This window comes from Buteo buteo, chromosome 6, assembly GCF_964188355.1.
Source record: "Buteo buteo chromosome 6, bButBut1.hap1.1, whole genome shotgun sequence".
NCBI lineage: Eukaryota > Metazoa > Chordata > Aves > Accipitriformes > Accipitridae > Buteo > Buteo buteo.
In genome coordinates, this window is record NC_134176.1 from 2186938 (window position 1) to 2208166 (window position 21229).

Below are 21229 nucleotides of genomic sequence, written 5' to 3' on the forward strand. Positions count from 1 at the left end.
ATTACTGAGGTTTTCCTGCCTTAATAGTCTCCTTTACTTTGGACGTTCAGATGGCTACCAGCAGGCTAGCACATTGGAAGCTGTTATTTTTGTATATTAGGAATTTCCATGTTAATCTCCAGTTGTGGGTTTTAATTTAAAAGGCAATGTACTCTGCATCACTTACAAAGGAATGTAATCCAATAAAAACGACTTCACAGGCAGGATTAATGTGGCTTAACTTTAGCGATCTCAAAGTTAGACACCTCATCTAAGCGTGTCATTGGAGTGTCTCTAAAGTCACTGGAGAGATACGGGCATGTCCAGAGGGTGATTCATTCCCTGGAAGAAATCTGGAGAAACTTTCTTCTCTCTAGTGAGGCAGCAAACACAACCAATACACTAGAAATGTCATGTTGATCCTTACACACTTCGTAACTGCTCTGGAGAAATCAGTTCTGTGCAGTACCTACCCAAGATTGTCCTACTACAAAAGACAAGCTTAAGCTGTCAAAGTAAAACCCAGGTAGTGCATGGCCTATCTATTCTCTATTTGCACAAAAATGAAACTCAACTGCAAAAGTTAATGCATTCCTTAAAGGCAAAAGACACTGCTACCATTTTTAGCAATTCTAACTACAATGTGTCTGATCCGCTTTTCACAGTGGCTGCATTTCTTTAAAATGGGGTGAAATCCTATCAGCCTGCTTAATAGTTAAAAAAATAAAGCAAAAGATGTTTGCAATGAGAATCCTCACCAGCAATACAAATACATTGGTCCATTTGAAAACTAAGAAAAAACACTCTTTTACTCTAAGGGTGATTGAGCACCAAACAGGTTGCCCAGAGACATCGTGAAGTCTCCATCCTTGGACATATTCAAGATCTGAAAGGACATGGTCCTGGGTCCTGTTCCTCCAAAAAGTGTATTCCTAAAGTGGTGGGATGAGAAAGAATGGCTGACACTGCTAGAGGGCAGGGTGCTTCTGGAGTACTGATCAAAACTGAACACACAGAGGCGCACACACAAAATCCCCACTGAAAATAGGAAAATTCAAATGTTTTTCTTCTTGCCTGAGGTCTCACAATTAAAAAGATTGTAATGGGAGAAAAATGTAAAAAATTATCTTCGTTTGCCTTTTAAGAAACATTCGCATGATGTCTTTTATTTTCTGGGTATTGTTTATAATTATTTCTTCCATTGATGCAGGCCTGCTGCTGTGCATTCTGCTAGCCCATTAACTGCTTTTCTAAGATTCCAGCATTTCAGATTATAGGTATCATATTTGCATTATAAGAATGTATGTGATATCATTATTTTACAGTTGAAGCTATAACATCCTTAAAATTAGCCCGGTAATAGTTTGCTGACACTACAGTCATTGGATGGATGCTGAGATAAAAATGCATATTTTAAGCACACAAAGCCTCAGCGGTTCTGGGATCCCTCTTCAAAGGGAAGTCACTTTAGGTTTATCTTACTGATTAGCATCTGGCTCATGATTTCTGAAGCTGTGAATTTGTCGGCACCAGGGTAATAGCACTGCGTATTGCTCCAAAAGCATCTCTCCATCTGGGACACAAGGCAGCGGCTTCCTCTCTCCTGGGCGGCTGGATTTTGCATTGGCACCTCATCAGCACGTTTGAAATGGAATGTTGTTCACATCTGCGCTAATGGCAGATTCTAGCAGAAAAAATTTCAGCAGACAAAATATGCCTTTTGTGCTGCATGGGAATGTTCTTCCTGCCAGCCAGGGGCTAGAAATGTAAATCACATAATGTTTCGTTAAAACCTCAAACTCAGCACGGTTGTGAGCCATAGCCGAGACCTCAATCAACCCCCTGAGACTTGCCAGAGTACAACCACCACCAAAATACAGCAGTAGTGACCGAGTGAGCTAATGGTGGTTTTTTCTCCTTATAAGAGCACTGGTCAGTATTTAAGTCATGGGAGAAATTTCCAGGTCCACAGAAGAGGGCAGTGGCTGCCTGGCACGAGCTGGCTGTGAGGACGCAAGTCTCCCTGTCACAGCCAGCATGGAGAGATTGGGACTGATGCAGAGAAATCCCAAACATCTGAAAGAAGCTTCTGCTCCTGATCACCTTTGGGAAGACTCTGTGTCTTTCCCTTGTGCACGTGAGGAGCCCCAAAGAGACCAGACTCCTACCGCTAGTGTCAGCGTATGGGCACTTATTAGGGTAAAGAGGTCCAGCAAGGAGGCAAAGTCCAACAGGAATTTCTGCGGAATGGGCATCTTCTCCTCATTTGTGTGTTCATAGATTTAGTAAACGAGTCCTCTCTTTAATTGACCTTTTGTTCTCATGAGCTTTGGGAAATGCAGACTTTGCAAACACTTTCCTGTAACAGGCAAAACCTAAGATTCACCCATCACCATCATTAGCAGATCTGGCATTTAGTGAAATGTGCCACTACATTCTTTAGGATTGATATTTGAGATTGCTTAATGTAATTTTTTCCCTTGATATTAATACGGTGAGAAAAATAACTTGTGATGAGATGGAGTAGGGCTGAGCTAATCATTGATCATAAAGAATTCCACATACGATGCACAAGCCATTTAATTTTTTTTCAGATTTGTTCACTACTTTAAATTACTTGACAATGACTTTTTTAAAGTAATTCTTGATCTGTAGGTTGCTTTTGTGTCTTCTGCTGCATGTGATTTTCTGCTTTGGACTTTCTTAGGTATCTGTACAGCACTAATTACTGTTGGATCCAGCTCCTGGAGGAATTAGACCTACGTGGCTAGCTGTGACTTGACCTGTGTGTCACATGGCTTTTGTCCTGCAAGATTAGCAAGGTTCCTCATGATGGAATCATAGAACAGTTTGGGTTGGAAGGGACCTTCAAAGGCCATCTAGTCCAACCCCCCCGCCATGGGCAGGGACACCTTCCACTAGACCAGGTTGCTCAGAGCCCCGTCCAGCCTGACCTTGGGTGTTTCCAGGGATGGGGCATCGACCACCTCTCTGGGCAACCTGGGCCAGGGCCTCAGCACCCTCATTGTAAAACATTTCTTCCTTACATCTAGTCCTAATCTACCCTCTTTTAGTTTAAAACCATTACCCCTTGTCCTGTCTCTACAGGCCCTACTACGGAAGTCTGTCCCCAAATGATAAACTCATACTTTCATGATTCCATGTTTACAAATATCTCTCCCTGCCATCACTTCCCTTTTTGAATTATAAAAACTTTCCACGCAGCACATCAGGTTCCCACTGCGAACTGCACAATGATATCTTTAGCAGAGCTACCTTCTCTCTAAGGTACCTCTTACTCATTCATTGTGATTTTTACAGGAGAAAAACAAAAACTGATTCAGTTATTCATTAAATAAATACCCTAAGAAGGGTATTTTGAGGGATTTTTCAGAGCTCTAGGAATTAATTCCTGGTAATGCTGGGAGACTGAACAGAAGGATGTATGGATACTGTATTTTTCTTGTTAGATTAAAGTGGACAAATCTTTTTCATGGCATGACCTTTTAGAGGAAAAAGTACAAACGCCCTTTTCCACTTGCATAGGTCTAGAAACGGTCACTTTTTTTTTCTTTTTAATCATTCACATTCAAATAAGAACTTCTCAAAAAGTGCTCATTCTGGGTGAAAAAAAAGTATTTTGATGATATCACAACTGATTTGACACCTTCAGAATACTACTTGTCTTGTCGATTTTTCTTCAAAACTCATTGTCCTTCAAAGCATTCAAAGTAAGAACAAACTCTTGAAATGAGCTATCTCATGAAGCTAACATTAATTTGTTCCATCTTTTTCCTTGTTTATTTCACAAAAACTTTGATATGCTTTTGAATTTTGGCTATTCAGAATTTGTTGTTGTCATTGTGAATCTTGCCAGAGGTGGAAACTTTTGTTTCTTCCCAGTTCTACCCAGAACCCTCCTTCCCAGATGCCCACACTCAGCCCTTGCAGCATTATTTGCAGGACTGGTATCACTTCACAAAGTGCAATCCAGTGCAGCCATACCCTGTACAGCAGACCGAATTGTGCAGAACGCACCGCAACGCGTTTGCTCGTACACGAAGGTCTTCTTACCACTATACTTGATGACCCGAATAGTTGAGTCCCCCTCCCCAAATCTGGTGATGGGCGTTAGACGGACTTCATACGCCTCTGGCTTGATCAGCTCAGTTAGGTTGTAGGTAATTAATTCTCCCTTTTGAATATTTCCATTTACTGTAATTTCCTGTTCCCACCAACGCTGTTGTCCAGCCTAAAATCAAAAGAAGAATGCAAATGTCAAAACTTTTGGGATAGATAGTCTTCACCTTAGAAATGAATGGGAGCACATGGCAGACCCGTGCAACCCCGGGTGCTTCCTTAAACCTTCAAACGACCCAGGAGGATTAGAGATACAGCAAGAACGCGAACCTCCCTGAAATAACCCACTACTGAGCGTTTCTGTGATGAGATGACAGATTGCAAACCCATTTTATCAAAGGGCCACCCCTGCCCGCCGTCTGCCCGTCCTCCTCTGCCCACGCAGGTCCTGCACCAAACCTCGGGCAGCCCAAAGGCTGCAGGCAGCCTGCAGCACTCGAAGATTGCTGCATGCAGGAAAACGCAGCGTTAATTCAGTTCGGGAGGATCGCTGGCACTCATCGGACAGAGACTACAGCAAGGGCCAAGCACCCGGTTTGTGACGGCATGTAAGCACCCAAGCATCCAAGCAGATGCTACGGCATTTTTCAAAATCTCACTGAATTCTTCCATCTTTAAGAGCCTAAATTTCTTTGGAAATCTGCCCCTACGTTTAAAACCTACTTGTCAAAAAGTTAAATAACCTTTTTTTTCCTTAAAAGAAATGTTATTCATTTCAGTTCATTTCACCAGCTTACCGAGCCTGAATTTACCAGCTCTCAAATGCTATGCCTTCAAACCCGACCAGATAAATAGGCTCCTCACATCTAGTAGCCCCATTCCCTCCAATAATTTAAAATAATATTGGCCACCTGCAGTGGCGGACGTGTTTTCTGGCACTGTGCACACCGGCTGGGAGAGCCGTGGCTCCATGAGCTGGGTGCTGCCTCCTCATTAGAGGCAACGAGGTTTCCCAGCTGTCATGTGGGGCATCATTTGAAGCTAATAAGAGCACGCTGAAGAACTGAAATGCAGTTTGATTTCCAAGCACTTACCACTTTTGTTGATGAGTGAGAAAGAAATAGGCTAGCCATTAATGGCCTTAGTGCATAATTATCAGCAATCCTTGTAAACTCAAAGATGGATGGATTTCAGAGAACAATGAAAGTCAATATGAGCAAACAAGAGGCTGTTTTATAAAAAAAAAAGTAAAGCATAGATTTTTGTGCTTTATAGACTGCACAGTGTTTTCAACATCAAAATCCATAGTTTCTTTTATTTATATGCCTTACCAAGAAATGAAAAGAAAAAAAAAATCTAATTAAGAAGGAGGCATCAGAAGCAGAGAGTGCCACATTGCCTCTAACATTACTTTAACTAGTTTATAGATAAGCAGAAATCATACACATTTTGGGCAGCAGAATGACTTGGTATTGCAATATTACTTGCAGATACTCTGCCTTATTACAGACACTATCTGCAGAAAACAAAGGAAAAATCATTAAATATTTACCATGCATCCCAAGACAACTCTATAGGTGCAGTGATGCTAAAACAAGATGTTCCAATAAGCTTACTACACCTGTCATGATGCTGAAGTTCTTACCTATTACATGTTCACCAATACAGAGTCTAGTAAGGACAGAAAACCTTTTATTCGAAAACTTTAATTTGCTGATGCAGTAAAAATGTACACTGAAATTGCTGAAATCTAGTACTAAATCTACCACATTCATCCAAATAAACTACATTTGCAGCAATATTAACAGACTCCAAGCTTGAAATTCATAGCAGTGGGACAGAGATGTCAATACTTTTATCGTTAAAGTATGTTACACACGTACAGCTATATGCCCATTAAATAAAACTCAGACCACAAAGCAAAGAAACCAAGAGACATTCTTAAGAAAATTGGGGTGATGGAACAGCTCTAGGCATCAGCTTTGCTTTGCTTCCACCAAAATCAGTGTGTGTTTTACTGCGCTTTGAGCCTCTGCGGGGCTTGAGTTAGACCGATGCCGAGTGCATCTGAGATGTTATTTCAGGGTTTCTCCTCTTGCACACGCTGGCTGAGCCATGCTGTAGGCTCAGGTGGCTCTTCAGAGCTGGCCCCGCAGGCATTAAGTCATGCACAGGAGAAATGCTAGGTAAAAAAAATCTCAGATTAGGTTAGAAATGCAAAAACAAGTTACCGTATGGAAAACCCACACCACCGCCTGCCCGATGTGCAGAGTTACGTTGGTTAATACAAATCCCGCACGTGCACAGGGTAGCGGTCTGCCTTTGAAGCACCAGAAAGCGTTCGGATGGACGTGTGGGTGTAGAGCGGGACGAGAGGTAAGTGCTTTGCTGAGGAGCCTGGGGACGCCGGCCTGAACCCAACCTACAGCATCTGCCCTGAGCAGCATCCCATGGGCATCCACCCCAATTGCATCACCTTTTCCCTGTTGCAAGCATTCAAATCACCCGCTTCATACGACACAATAGCAACGAAATGTCCACCACAACTTCGTACACAGCCTGGACTGTGCAGCATTCCTCTGGATGGTTTCCCTAAGCCACTCCATTACAAAGAGTTATTATTAAAAGTAATAAAGATACCGAAAGTATGTGCATTTATATTGTATCTTTAAAAGATCATCCCAGGGGAGCTCAGGAAAAATTTGAATTTGACAGATTCTGTTAGATGCCAACTCTTTCATGGCGCTTTGTACCTAAGTACTGAGACCAACACAACAGTCGACGAAACCCAAGGTACAGGTTGTTCAACAGAAATTCAGTCTGTTCTCCTTGTGTCTTCTTTAGATACCCATGAATAAAAACATGCCACGGATACCTGCTTCACGCAGGTTTTGCAGCGTGTTATTTTCGCATCCCACAGCTCGCAAAGCAACCGTCAGCACACATTAGGGCAACCGCTCCTCCCATCCTCTGCTCTGCCCACCGGCAGCCCTGCTTTTATGCTCCCATCTCACAAAAACCTTCCAGGCATTGCTGAAATCCGAGCGCTCAGGAGAAAAAAGACGAATATCGCGTATGGTCAACGCTGCGCGTGGAAAAGGATGTGAAGGTGCAAAGACAAGGCTCCGCTTCTCACGCACACCAGGTAAAACAGCCACGGAATTCCGATCTGCCTTTAATGCTCACAACAGAGGTGCACGGATTATTTAAAACATTGCAAAAACAAACAGAAAGGGCACCGGGACCTTTCATATACGTTGAATAATGCGTAAGGCACGTGGGCTGTCAGGGAGCCCTCCCAGTAACGGATAAGCCTTGTCTCAAGTAGACCATTGTCCTTGAGAGCAAAGTGATGAGTGTGCTGCAGAGAAGATATTAAGGATAATTATGATAAGATTTAGACTGTATTTTTTACAGCGGTGCACGGGGAATTTGCCCATACGGATCTTCTTGCTGGACCCATGCGGACGGACGCTTGCCACCGCTAGCGTGGTCAAACTGGAAAGTGCTTCCAGAGAAAAGCTGCTGCTCTCAGCAGGAACTGGAAACAAGCCTTTGTGAATATTTGCAAATTTAAAAAGTTATCTAGCCAGTCAAGTAAAATAACCTTCTATTTTATATGTGCAAGTATTTCTGGTTTTGTATTTCTTAAACGCAAATCTTAAATTTTCTAAACCCAACATGGCTATTTTAAAATGTCCTTCAAGTACATCTACAAATGCAAAAATGACCAAGGTAAATGAGAATTTTTTTCTCAAAGAGAAACTTTTTCATTCACACCCCCCTGCTCCTATACTGAAAAACAACATTATTTAAAAAAAATAAAATTCCTGAGAAACTCCATTCTACCCAATATTTCTGACTATACCAAACTGTAGTAGGAGCTGAATTCACCATATCTTTATAGACAGTGACAACAACAAGGCACCTAGTGCAGGTCCTGGCACAATTTCTCAAAAGCTTCATAATGAAGACCAAGTGTTTTATCTGAAATACGTACAAGATTTTAAAATTAAAATGGTCAGCAGAAATTTATAGAATTCACAAATGGGGAACAAATTTACATGCAACTAATTCAGCCCACAAATGGAAAACTAAGGTCTCTATATTTTTTTTATTTTGCCTCAACAGTTCCCCCAAAAATTTAAGTGATGCTAATATACTGGAACAGAAACTGCTCTGCAGAGCTCATGAAGGCTGCTGGTCCTTCTAAAGGAAAATTCCCTGCTCTTACTTCCATTGTGATTATTGTTGCTTGTTCTTTGCAATGGATTCCAATTTTTATTTTATTTTTTTTAAAATCAAACTATCAACTTGAATACAAGAAATTTTCACAAGCAAGATTAAACCAATTGACCATACCCCAAAAGTGAGTGGCATAATACCAAACATAATTTCATCATTTTGTCTGTACCTATCACAAAAATTAAGAATCAGAGAAACATAAAAGTCTGGAGAAAATTACCTAATTTTCAACATAAAGAAAATAACTATTTTTTTTTAAATAGACATCATTAGTGTTTTTTTAAGCCACATGTTCTATGCCATCATGTTGGTTACCAATTACATTGGTGAGTACTGTATTAACAAAACTGTGCTTCCAGTTGTGTGAGCTAATACTGACTTTCTGGCAGTTGTTTTAAGTTAGTTAGCCATTGCTTAGAGGTGCTTCTGATTCCTTACAGTGGTCTACTGTAAAAATATTCTACATTACACCTCATCTTTGGATAAGAAATTACTGAAACAGAGACTTCAGCAAATAATTTTAATTATTAATACTTTGCGTTTAACGTTTGCAATTACCGAAACTAGTCATGAATTTGTATCAAATTCAGTTGCTGCTTTAGATCATCACCCTTTTCTACAACCACCCAAACAAAAGCAATAAAGAAGCTCCATTATTTTACTCATTGTGAAAGCAAAACAATCTGATTTTTCATTTCAGTATTATGCATCCTAGGCCAGTACTGGATATTGGTATTTCTCCATAGGAAGCAATACACATCTTTTTGCCTTGCAATCAACACCAGCTCTGTTCTAATTCTATTTTTTACCATGGAAACCAGAAAAAAACCCCCAAACATCTCAAAATTGTTCACTAGGTTTGACACATAACCTCCCCATGCCTGATTTTTCAACTCTGCTATTGAACAAATAAATAAAAAAACATCAGTATCAGCACAGCTTTCACCACATTCAGCTTTCAACCTTCTCTTTTCACTAAAATAAACCCTACGGTCGCAGTGGAAGTGAAGAGGCTGCATGGAGGCATCACTCCTAGAGCCTGGGACATCCCTGTCGGATCCCAGCCACAGAGCCGCTTCCCAAACCTGGTGTGAAACAGCAACAGCACCCTTGGCTGACAAATATTAAAACTGTTGAAAATAAGTGTAGCAGTTGAGCTCGTTTACTTGCTGATACAGAAAAAAAAAGAAGGTCAGATCTATACGGAGTTGGAGAGCCATGCAACCAGCCGGAGGAACAAGGGCTTTCTAGCACAACATTTTTAAAGGTCTGCATGGTGCTGAGACACCTAACACCAACACCGAAATGCCCAAGACACCTGAAAAATAGGATTTAGATTCCCACAACACCTTAGGGTTGTTCAGACTCCTAGCATGAAACCGCGGAGGCTCTGCAAAGCCAGGCTCTGCGTAGGAGGAACCCAAAGCTCTTGGTCACTCACTGGTTGGCCTTGAAGCACCCAGAACACCGCAGCCCTCTGCCCTTGCTCCTGCAGCACCGTCTGTCTGCCTCCAGACATCTGGGCATCTATTTTGGCTCCCTTGGATGGGAAAGGAGCCAAATCTGCAGCACCCACTTCCTCGAAATCACCTGTACAGTCTCTCCCTAACATTCAGGCTGCGCTTTTTTATATTAAAAAGTCAAGACTGATGCTTCAAAGAGAGAATACAGAAGCAAACACAACCGTAAAACAGCTGCCTGCGTGTCAATTTATGTGTCCAGAGCTTTAAAATCAGTAAGAGACAAGATTTGCTTGAAAAAGAATTTTTGAAGGAGAAAAATTCTTATAATCAAAGCCCTTTCCCTTACAGAGATAAGGGTGAAATACAGTTTGGGAAATTTACGTTGACCAAGCTGAAACAACGGTTTTCCGGTGGTTTGTGAATATTTGTAAAGCATTGAGGAAAAATCACATTAGTTTCTGGAGCATTTATTAGCATTATCGTGTATCTAACCTGTAATTAATTTAGCAGAACATACCTACGTTCAGTCAATCCAGAGCACAGAATGCTTCACAGGGACTCCTTTTTTCTTAGTTACCTTTGAATATTTAGAAATCTTTGTTCCCTACAGCTAACAGACAAGCAAAATGTATTTCCCTGACATCAGAGAAAGGGGACTGTAAAAGTGTGGCAGTGTTTTATTGCAGCAGGCTGAAACCATCTCCTCTACGCTGTCAAGGAAAGGATATTTATTCTGTGCCTGTTGTTGAGAAACACTATATTCTCTAAAAGACTTGAACATATAGATTTCTTGAGAAATTAATCCTATGGGATGATTAAATATTGATTGCCTATATGCACAGTTATGTTTATAAAAAATAAACACATCCTTAGTCCATTGTACTTGGCCTATTGATTTCAATCATAAATTTCTTCATTGACTCAAAAAGTCAGACAAGCATCTCTTTAATTAATGACAACTGAAGCAATGTAAATTAATGTACTGTATACTCCTATAAAAAGCTCTGGCAGTCTTTAAAGCAATTTCTTTACAATTTATAACAACAACAACAATTGATTTTCCTTAATAAAAAAAGAGTTTTCTTTAGCAGTTTTTTATATATATATATAAATATATATATACACATATATATATAAAATAGCACTGTTCAGTTCATGGGCAAATACTTCTCTCTGCACACTGCAGGGGGAAAACTCCCATTTAATGTTTGCCTTATTTCTGCTGCGGAAATCCAGTGGCTGCTCTTCTTTAACAATTTAGTCCAGCAATATAATCAGAGCTATTTGGTTTTGAACATAAACCTTATCAGGTAGGTGGCTCCTGTGTCATCTTAATTTCAAAGGATAGTTCCGGCCCTGAAATGACTCACAGTGACAAGTATTTGGAATTCAGTCAAAAACAACAAGGCCAGCTGCAAAGCATGTTCTACCGCGCTCACCATTTTATTTTCCACTGTGCACCATGTAACACTGCTCTTGACGACATCCCTTTTCTCATTTAATATTTTCACATGCAACCAGTGGAACTGCCGAGAGCCCACGTTTGTTTCCGTGCCGAGCTGGTACCTGCTCTCTGCTCTCCTGCAAATTCGGATGCCAGCTGCTGTTGAGGCAACAGGGACCAAGAGGTCAAGGAGAGCCCGGAGCAGACACGCCGTCAGGTTTGAGGTCAAACACAGCCCAGAGCTTGCTGGAGCCAGGGACCTTCTCTGAGCCAAAGCGCCCCAAGTGAGGTTGGACTCCATTATGGGGCTGGAGATGGTTGCTGGAGGAGACCGTGGCCACCCTTCTGCTGGGCAGGACCTGCCTCTGCTGCCTCTTCTTTCCCTCTTTTCTGCCTGGAAAACACAGTACCTAAAGCACATTTAACAGCGGGCACAATCTCTTTCAATTAGCTAACTTCTAATCCATAAGAACAATCGCAGGCATGTAAATCGACTTTCTTCTTGCAGGATTACATTAACAATCATTCTGTGTTTGGTCCTACCATTCATTTTACTTATTTTGTGTTTACCACGTTGCTTAATTGGTTTTATGTGGTATACACAAAAGCATAAAAAAAATTTCTCTCTTTCTTTTTTTTTCTTTTTTAGGAAAACTAAAAGTCCCTGAGTCTTTAGTAATTAGGAGCTTAGAGTCCAAAGATATAGAATGTTATAGACACAGGTTTTATGGGCTATAAATTGATGGATGAGTGGTTCAGATGTCAGAAACATCTGTCCATGATCCAAATTTATGGCCTCATATTTGAAGAAGAAAGAGACGGGAACAATTTAAGGAAAGCTAGTATGTGAAAGCTGGAAGCTAGATGATCCAACAGTTAGGTCTTCTTTAAATCCATATTACATCCCAGGTTTTAAAGGCAGGGTGGAAAATGGTAACCCAGGAAAAGAGAGAGGTCATTTTTATCAGTCCAAAATCAAAATACAGGACAAATATCTGCTAAAAACTTGTGAATTGGAAGATAAAATACACTGCCTTCTGCTTTTCCATACAAATGAATAATAATAAAAACATCTTTTAAGATGTGAATTAGGCTACTTCAGTCCATTTGCTAAGCAACTGTAATTTAGAATATTTCATAGCTGGGAGGTTGTTGCTTCTTTGCTTTTAACAACCTTAGACACGGGGACAAAGAGTAAATTCTGGATTTATAATATGCATGACTTCCTTTAATCAGAAAGGCAATAAAATTTATCTCCATTCACTTTTTCCTTTGTGGCAAATTTGATCCATACCTCTACATGTACGGGAATGAGAACTGTCCTATGGCCCGGACAGAAAATTACATACTCCATTTTGCAGCCAGTGACCACGCAACCTTCACAGAAATCCCCTTCACGAGCTCATAATATATATTTGAATACATCTGACCCCGTACACTGCCGAATGAAAACAGAAGTTAAAAATACAATGAAGCCAAACGGTGACCAGAAGGGAGCGCACAGAGAAGTGACCTGCTCTGGGCTCTTTGAAGAGACTTTCTCATTATCAACTGACTGGGACCGCAGACATCTGTAGACGGAAAATAAAGGAAAGGTAGGAACTTTAATCTGTCAAATAACAAGCTTGAACAAGTTACTCCCTGGTTTACAGGTACCGGTTGACTTTTTAATACTTCTTTAAAGCGGAGCCGATCGTTTTCTAGGTCACCGTGGCTGCATCGCTGCCGGCGGTACAGGGAAGGCGGCTATCGCCTGCTGAGGAGCAGAGCAGCCGCCACGGAGATCAGAGCCGCAGACCCTTCGCGTCTGCTCCGGGAAAGTCTCACTTGTTTCGTTTGCTTTCATCCTGCTGACAGTAAATATCAGAGAGCTGGAAGCACTCGCTCATCGCTGCTTGAATGTTTGTGCAACTCGGGATTCGCTAACTGTTATCATTTATAAAAAGCCACCTGAATCTGTCTTTGGCGAAAGACGAACTATGGAAAGGAAACACCTCCACGTGATGCCCAGACAGCACCAGAAACGTTCTGAGGAGCTGCAGGCTGCCGGCACGGAGCTGCACTGGGAGCTGCACCGAGAGCTGCAGGTGAAGCCCCTGCTGTCACCCACCTGGGAGCTGGTATGGAAAAGCGCAAAGATATTCACAGCTGCTCAAGCAAAACTGAACATGTGCTCAGTGAAGCAAGAGCTTGAAGGTGAGGTCCAAAAGTGGGTTTGTTCTGGGTGGATTAACTTCCAGGAGTATAGAAACACTGAGTGACATTTGGGACCATTTTTGTATGCACTTTGAAAACATACAAGAAAATGTCAAGGCAATTCAACACGTAGGGTTTCGTGGCCCTTTAGCACAAAATCCTGAATTTGCCTATGATCCTAACTTGATGCATGCTATGCTGTATGAGTTTGCTAATTTATTTCATGAGCATCAGGCTCCCTCCACAACTGAACTCTACTTTATCATTGAATGGTTAATGAAAGCAACTAATGGAGTGTTGGCCATCTCCAAAGGCTGACCAGGGGACACGTACAAGGATGCTTTGAAATACAAAAAAATTGGAAGAATCTGGGTCACTAATTCCAAAGCCAAATCCAAATCCAAAGCTGAAATACATTAATGTCAGAATATTCTTCAGAGAGCTACTAATGAGACAGAAAAATGTTCCTTATGTGCAGACAACGTCTTGGCAGACCTCAGCACCTTCAGAAGCAAGTAGAGGGTGACCAAATCTCTGCAGTTCACCATGATGAAAGACACATAAGGTTGTCCTCATCCTTCAATTCGATTGTTGAGCAGGATAGTTACAAATGAAAGGCTGTGTGCAACAGTGACCCTGAGAAATGGAAACTCCCCATACTCTGCACTGCTTTTTCCATAAATGCTACCTGCAGGAGGATTTATAGTCTCCTGAGCTACACTGTGATACAGAACAGGTGTTCTGATGGTGTCGCACATGCCAGTTTTATTGCTGATTAGTTTGAATGCATCCTCACGCCACGATTTCAATCAAAAAAAGCAAATACCAGTCTTCTATTAGCAATAGATGAACTGTTGTACCCATCGGCTAAGTCTACTCACCGACAAGAGGCTGCACCTCGCGCTGACCGTATTCCCCATTGACACTTCAGGACCGGCAATCGCTTGCTCCCAGACCCTGCCCAGCACCCCCAGTGCCACCTTTCCTTCTCTGTGGTTGAGGTCTGTTCTGCTCCAGGATCAAAGGTCACCTGAGCAGAACAAAAAGCTAATGTTTTCTGATTATCATATTGATGTTTAATATCACCTGTCTGGGCTATTGCTTTCTGTATTGTTTTGGAACTCTTCTTGAAACAAAGTTATCTACAGTTTTAATAAAAATGTCAACGCTACTAAGAAGACAAGTATAAAAACTTTCCTAAAAATAATTATCTTTCTTCTTGTGGGACTTGGTAATAAAAATGGATTCAGGGCTGTAACAGGTGGCCCTGATCTCCCCACTGCACAGTGAGTATCTTCATCACTACCATCACCCATGAAGTCCTAACCCTGTTAGGTTCTACCATGCCATGTTTGGCTTGACCCACTGGAGATGCATCCTCTCCGCTTGCATTTTAATGGAAACACCCGTTGACTGAAAGTAGGCAGCATGATTTTGCTCTTGGTAAGGGTCACAATGTGCACTTCTTTAATCTGTGGACTCAGATCAGTCACAACCTTGAATGTGATGACACTGCATTCAAGTGAGTATCTTTTTTTTTTTCCTCCTTAAAGGGTAAGATGTGATACAATCCAAGAGAATCCATTTTCAGACTTTAAAATTGGCTGACTCCCAGATGGATTCACTAAAGTCTGTGGGATTAAACAGGAGCTGCACTGTTCCCAACCCCAGCGGGGCAGGTTCTCCTGCTCTTTCGCTACTGCTAGACATCTACCAAAAGAGTTTTTCAACTTTTAATCCCTATTTTGTCAGGCATTCACAAAAGGTGGGTTAATTATTAACCCACGTTAAAGCTAGTTTTCAGAGAAAGTTTTCTCGTTCCTTCTCAGTGACATATCAAATTCACTGTTCACGTATTGGGAAACTGGGCTGGTGCCGACTCTCACACTTCAAAGCACACGGCACAGCCGCGTCGCGGGCAAGCTGGGCACTTCCAGCAACGCTACTGCCAACAGCACGGCTGTGGTTTTGCATATTAAGCAGCAGGTTTATCTGCAATAGGCAGACCATTATTTTTATCAGGGTAACGAGAGATATAATTATCAAAGTGGCATCAAGATTAAGTTCCTAAGTTTAAATTAAACACTTCATGCTTATACCAACACCTACATTTCTATGACCAAGAACCTATCTATCCCAAGACACATTTCATTATTTCAGTGGTGATGACTTAGTGAGTATCCCACAATGCTACAACCTGCTCCAGATGGATCTCGAATGACAGATAATGCACTCCTGTCACTGCTGAAGCAACTCATTTTCTTGTGATTTCTAAAAGCTATCTACGAATGACCATATTTTTTCATACAAAATAATTACACAGTGACAAATTAATGACTGTAGCTGCAATCAAGATGACAAACCCAACCCTTTTAAAGCACGGCACGCTGGAGCTTCGCTGCTTAGTCAATACTATGAACAAGAAGGGTTGTCTTGGTAAATGAACTGGAAAAACAAGGCTGCATTTTAAGCAACCTACATGAGTCTCTGCATAAATAGATCGAGGAGTAACAATATGATAAGACAAGTGCATGATGCCAAAGTGCATTTCTAAGGAAAGTAAACATACTGATTTTGCTTAACTTTTTAAGTAAGAATGAATTTTTGCCAATAAATAACAGCTCAACTGTCAGATATGAATGTTTCAACAAACCATTTCTTAAATACTTAAGACAATTGCTGCATGAGAGGAAAGGAAATAGCCACTAGATGTTTAATGAAGTTCTCAAAATGTAAATGTGATGTTTTAAATCAGCTTGAAAACACAGATGCATTGCAGTAGGGTGCTCATTTGCTTATTGAAAGGCAATATGGTTTGTACGCAATTTAAACATATGTATGTTTCAGAGAATAAAGAATTCACTAACAGCAAAAGAATGGATGAAGCAGTTGTCTATAGGAGCAAATCATTCTCATCCCAACAATTTATAATTTTTGTAATGCACATTATTTGACGAAAGCGGGTACTTAGTACACATTGGCTAGTATGTTCTGATTTAGCTACAAACAACCCTCACCTAGGAGCAAGCAAAACCTCTGTTTAAGGAATTGCCAACTTAATTGCATTATTAAAAAAAGGATAATGCTCATTTACCAGCTCTTCTCTCCAAACTGCAACTAAAATTCACACAGGACTCTTAAAAACAAAGAAATGCTTCCTGGCCTCAGCTGGATGAACAGAGACAGTAACAGTACATCACTGTGGGACAGAAACAGGTTTTGTTTCATAATGGCACTGCTCTTTTTTTTTCTTTCTTTTTTATAAAATGTATTTTTTACAATGATTTTTTTCCTAAATTACATATATTTGCTTCAGTAATGGCAGAAGTTATGGTGAGAGACAGCGAGACAATGCCCAGCAAAAGATACCCAAGTGTCTAGCAGACATCTGGGATTCCTAATCTCTTAGTTTAAGACCGATACAAAGGTAAGACTATACAAAGGTAATAGCTTGTTTTACAGAAACCTGGAGGCAGGAGCCAAAGGACTTTCCCAGCAAGAGGAAGCCCTGGTCTGCAGAGTTCCCAGCCCTGGGGTCTGTCCTGCTCCAGCTCTCCCTTACGCAGTCGTTAAGGCTGCTCACGGGGAGTAAAGTTGGTGAAGTCTCAGCTTTGATCATTGGTAAGTAATTAATTAATTTCATTTTTATTTTTTACATCTGAAGATCTGCAGCGCTCATTTTGTAAATGTACTCATTAACAGCGCTAGGGAAAATCCAGGCGGACCTCAAACAGATTTAATAGTTTCAGTTCATGCACCATCTAGACGTGCAGATACTTATTCAACCTGAGCGGCCTTAGAAACAGGTCAAGAAGCTCAGAAGATAAATATTCCCTTTACGGGTTGCCAGAATTGCTCATCCCAGCGCAGAGGGGAGATGCTAAGGGATGTGACAGCTTTCTTTGCCACACAAGAGCACTTCCATTTGTTACCAAAGACCAGAAATACAGCAAATACTCAACACTTGGCTGACAGAAAAACCAGTAACTGGAGTTTTTTTCTCCATGAAGTATTCTGCAGTGAAGCTCCATGTTCTTGTTTGAGTTTGTTAGCCCTTGGAGTCTAAGCTCTTTTGCCATGCTCTTTAATTCTGCTGAGAGCTGCTGCTGCCCTCCTGTCACCTGGTCGCAGCACTGAATTTGAAGGTAACTTGGCCATGACACCAGATGCAAAGCCTATGGAAATGGAGAGATGTCTCAGGAGGGTGATGAGGGGAAACACTGCACAAAAAGGTCCAGAATGAGAGTGACAGCATCTGTTCTCAGTGACATGGGACGTCCAGATTTCAGGTGAATCTTGATGCTGCCTTTAAATACGCAGAGGTAAAATCCCTTTCCCAAAGCGAGCCTGACTAGCAGTGAATATTTCTGACCTTTCTCTGTGTTTCACTTTCATAAAACTATCTCAGAGGAATGCTGTGAAAATAAGTTCATTACAGCCCATGAACTAAGGCATGGATGTATCCTACTGGTGCAGGAAGAACGCAGCAAATCTGTCTTTAGAACAGGTCTGGAACGTGAGAGAACAAAGAAGATGTAAGGACACATATGGAACAGTCACGGGGAAAGAGATTAAGTTCATTCAGTAAGCGGGACAAACAGCTCTATTCTGACATTATTTAATTTTGGGACACTTGATGGTGTCAGGAATAGTGTTCTTCAAGCTACTTCTGTGTGCGTGAACGCCGTGTGCCAGGGCAGATGCTCACTTTCCATGCAAGGGGCAGTGGCAGCGGTGAACTCTCCGACGTGGGACGATAGGAAGCTCAAAAGTGCAAACAGTGCAAAGGGAACTCAACCGGTTCAGGGAAGAACGGTACATGAGAGGTCCCAAAATGGAACAGTTGAGGGACAACCTTTGCCTCGGACACCTTCCACCTCCGTTCCTCTTTGGGGTGCACCTCTCCTTCAGCACCCATGGCTTGTCTAGGGTGCCCATAAACTCTGGGATAATGGACCTACACCTTGAGCAAGTGCAGCTATTGCTAAGTTTTATCCTGATATCCTAACGTATTTTAACGGACTACCTAGAATATACTATGCAATTTATTTATCATTCTTAGGCATTGATGCTGCTCAGAAATGATCTTCACTAAAAAGGATGCATCCTTCATCAGAATTAAGTTTCTGTAATGCTCAAAGGCCTTTTAAAGTATTTATTTAAGCTATATTTTACTACGACAAAAAGCATGCTGCATGCCAGACACACACCTCTTATATGTCATGTGTTTTCCTAAGGACATATACCAGAATTTTTATGTAGATCTTCAGTTTTCAAAGTTTCATTGCTTTGTTTCTCTGTTAGTTTTCATTTTTGCAAATCCTTTAACATTTCTGAACAATTGTATGACAACATATGAAATCAACAGTAACAAGAAAACCATTGCTGTCATTTACAGATTTTTTTTTTAAACAGTCTTGCATTACAGGAATTTATATAAAGAGTAAGGCAGAGTAATGAAAAATATTTCTAGGCAATCATATTTTTCATTTTAGACTTGGATCTGATCAGCATCGAATCCAGACTGCCTGCTGTTTGCATTCATTGGACAACTACGCAGAGCAGCAGGGTGAAAAAGCAGTCACGAAAACACACATCCCACCTTATCTGCCATTCTGCTGTTTGTACTGTAAGTGGAGCACGTTTTCATCAAGGGCCCAGCTTCTGCTGGAGGGGTGCCCACAGACGGCTGGACAATTTAAAGAAAAGCACATCCTTGTTTGGATGTTGATGAGTCGTGCAATTCAGGCACTCTACTCCAGGCTCTGGCTGCACGCACAGGTGCACCAGGAACGGGAGTCTCAAACCCTACCACAAGGGTCTAAATGTAGTGAAAAGAAAATAACTCGTTTACTAAAACAAATTCCTCCAGCTTGAGTAATTTCACTCACTAAATTGCTCTTCAGTTCACTCCATTTTCTCCTGCGTCTTTCCTGAAGTTTGACTGATACACTGCATTTGTCAGCAGTAATCAATTCATATTGCAGATCTTTCTGCTGAGACAGAATAAATGAAAGCTGAGTGTGACCACCATGCACAGGCTGAGGCTACAGCGTGGGACTTGATTTTGGCAGTGTTGGGTGAAAGCATATGCTCCTAAATACAAATAAGTCTGTATTTTTTTTCACTGAAGGGAAACGTGCAACAAAAGCCTCAGGTTCCATCACCGTCACTGCTTCAAGCAGGGGACTTGGCAATAGAGATCTCTGGCTCCTGTAACGTACACAGAGAAATGTATAGATGTGTCTGAGACACCCTGAAGAGAAAGATTAGATATTGCCCAAATGCAAGATATCCCAGGAGGGGGAGTCCGCAGAGCTTGCTATGAAGCTAGGGAATTCATACAGTCTGCCCCAGGTCCAAGTTTTTTTCTTTTTGATTAATGTGATCCTACCCTTCAATTTTTTTCTATAATTACATCTCTCTCCTTGAGCGGTCCACACACTTTCACAACACTGGTGGGACCCTCCTTGCCTGCTGCACCTCTCTACCCCGTCAGATCTGACCAAAATGAAGAGCTGAGTTTAGAAATCACAGGCAGTAACTTTAGGACATTCTTGCGTGTCTTGTTTCCTTAAGAAACCAGACTAAAATGTTCATACGAATTAGGTATTAAAATTAGTAATGAAATAGCAGGAGTTTATGCTTATATAACAAAAATCAAACCAAGGCAGTCCCAGCAGGCAGTAATTGCTTGGATCAAATGAATATGTTAGATTTTGCCTGTAAATTTTTGTGAAGAAAGGAGTTTAGTTTTACAGTCCGCATTTTGTGGTAATGCGAATGGGCACAGCTCTGCCTGGGATGTTTTCTGTTTGCATCTCTAGAAAATACAGCCCACAGCCTCCAAAACAAGCTACGCTGGAGTCGCACAGCTCAACTCCCAGACCAGGGAGAGTGGTTACAGTCGGGAGCATCTTTGGGATCGAAGTCAGAACGTCAGGACCTGCCAGAAAGAGATGTATTTATGTGTATATCTGTTACCTCTGAATTTCTTAAGATGTAATCAGTAGAATATTTTTTCAGAATTATACATAAGCATTTGCCTAATCTATCTGAAGTTTGGGAGATGTAACCATTTTTAAATGGCATTTAAAAGACCTTGGTACAAATCTCAAATGATAGCCCTCAGCTTGCTATTTTGAAAATCAAGCCCCAGTCTTATGAAGAATAAGCATAGGACGTACCAGTATTGCAAACTGAAAATTGTGAAACAGAACCATTGCTTCTCTAATTCAATTTACCAAACCCAAGAAAATCAATAAGAAACGTGCCTTTGCATGTTGCACTCATTTTTTTTGCCAAACTCTCTGCCTCATTTCACAAGTGCAGACATAACACAAAAAAAGCAAAGCCTTGTTTAGACTTCCAAAAAGAAATGCACACCGTGAAATCTCGGGGACAGCTTATATCCCTCTGTAGAAGGCTTAAAATTTTTCATGAAAACAACATTAGAAATATTCCAATACACATGTGAATTTTCAACTCTCTTACTTCCTCCTCTGAAATCCATTACTACAGATGTAATTATTTTTGAATGGTTCTGAATACAATTTTTGTATGTATTTTGATGTATAGCTGTTTTACATGCTCTATAGTGAAGCAAATGAAAATACCCAGCTTGCAAACATCTTTCCCTTTACAGTAGGTTGTGTGATGACAGCACCGTGATCCTGATAGAAGGAACATCTGGAGAATTATTACCCATCAGGTGGGCGCCTTGAGTTTGCTAAAATAAATAAATTTCTCATAACTGACTTTCATTCTAAATACTTCACTAAATAACGATTTCCATTTTCACTCTATAGGCAGAAAAATGACA

At 41.1% G+C, this 21229-nt stretch overlaps 1 protein-coding gene across 1 annotated transcript in view; it reads right to left on the reverse strand.

The window, feature by feature from the left end:
• Positions 1–21229, reverse strand: part of MDGA2 (MAM domain containing glycosylphosphatidylinositol anchor 2) — a 382446-nt gene that overhangs the window by 25873 nt on the left and 335344 nt on the right. The window contains exons 11-13 of the mRNA XM_075029427.1: positions 14667–14679; positions 14316–14350; positions 4054–4231 (exon numbers count right to left, since the gene is read on the reverse strand). Of these exons, the coding sequence (XP_074885528.1) occupies positions 4054–4231; positions 14316–14350; positions 14667–14679 (226 nt within the window). The remainder of the gene's footprint in view (positions 1–4053; positions 4232–14315; positions 14351–14666; positions 14680–21229) is intronic.